This window comes from Microtus ochrogaster, linkage group LG9 (genome assembly GCF_000317375.1).
Source record: "Microtus ochrogaster isolate Prairie Vole_2 linkage group LG9, MicOch1.0, whole genome shotgun sequence".
Lineage (NCBI taxonomy): Eukaryota > Metazoa > Chordata > Mammalia > Rodentia > Cricetidae > Microtus > Microtus ochrogaster.
Genome location: NC_022034.1, coordinates 654,816 through 656,021, shown reverse-complemented (window position 1 = coordinate 656,021; position 1,206 = coordinate 654,816). Strand labels below are relative to the sequence as shown.

The following is a 1,206-nucleotide window of genomic DNA, read 5'->3' as shown; positions in this document are numbered from 1 at the left end:
ATGGAAATTGTTTTATCTGCAGATGAAGAGCAAAGTAAAACAGAAATTTCAAATATGACAATTACAGAGTTTATTCTCTTAGGATTTTCGGATGTTCCCCATATCCAGTGGATGCTCTTTGGGATATTTTTACTAATGTATCTGACTATTCTGATGTGCAACAGCACTATAATGCTAATAACAAGAATGGACCCTGCTCTGCAGACCCCTATGTACTTTTTTCTTAGCAACTTTTCTTTTGTGGAAATCTGCTATGTAACAGTTACCATCCCGAGGATGCTCATGGATCTTTGTACACAAAAAGGCACTATTTCGTTGCTTTCCTGTGCTGTACAACTCTGTTTCGTCATCATGCTTGGAGGGATGGAGTTCCTCCTGCTGACAGTCATGGCCTATGACCGTTATGTGGCCATTTGCAATCCTCTGCACTACCCCTTGGTCATGAACAATAAGGTCTGTGTGCAGCTTGTGGCCTCTTGCTGGATCAGTATCATTCCAGTTGTGACTGGGCAAACTTATCAAATTTTCTCTTTGCCTTATTGTGGATCTAACAAAATTAATCACTATTTTTGTGACATCCCCCCTATACTTAAGCTTGCTTGTGGAGACACATTTGTGAATAATTTAGCAATCTATGTTGCTTCGGTGGTGTTTATCATGGTTCCATTTCTCTTGATCCTTGTCTCCTATGGCAAGATTATCTGCAATATTCTAAATCTGTCATCTGCTGGAGGAAGGTCTAAAGCCTTCTCCACCTGCTCATCTCATCTGATAGTTGTGGTTTTATTCTATGGAACAGCTACGATAACATATGCGCAACCAAAATCAAATCGATCAGAAAGCATGGGGAAGCTTCTGTCTCTGTTTTATACCATTTTGATTCCACTGTTGAATCCCATCATATATACATTGAGAAATAAGGATATCATGGTAGCATTGAGAAAATTACAAACTAAGTTATCAACATATGGGAACTCTTAAAATTACAGAAATGGTTTCTTTATATGTTTTGCACCACAGTAGACATATTTACTTTATTTCTGCAATATGTAATTATAATAGTTAATGTTGCATCTCATGTGTAGTGAACTTTTTTGGTGAACTTTAATTAAGGGGGAGCACAGAAATCCAGAAATGAAAACAATTTTTAATTTCAGAAGTCAACATTTTAACAAATTTGGTAAGGGATAATGAACTTCAATGCCT

At 37.1% G+C, this 1,206-nt stretch overlaps 1 protein-coding gene across 1 annotated transcript; it reads left to right on the top strand.

The window, feature by feature from the left end:
* Positions 1 to 981, top strand: LOC101989024 (olfactory receptor 10AG1-like). The gene has a single exon (XM_005363278.2). It carries the CDS (start codon positions 1 to 3, stop codon positions 979 to 981), a length of 981 nt encoding a protein of 326 aa, XP_005363335.1.
* Positions 982 to 1,206: the final 225 nt, after the last annotated feature.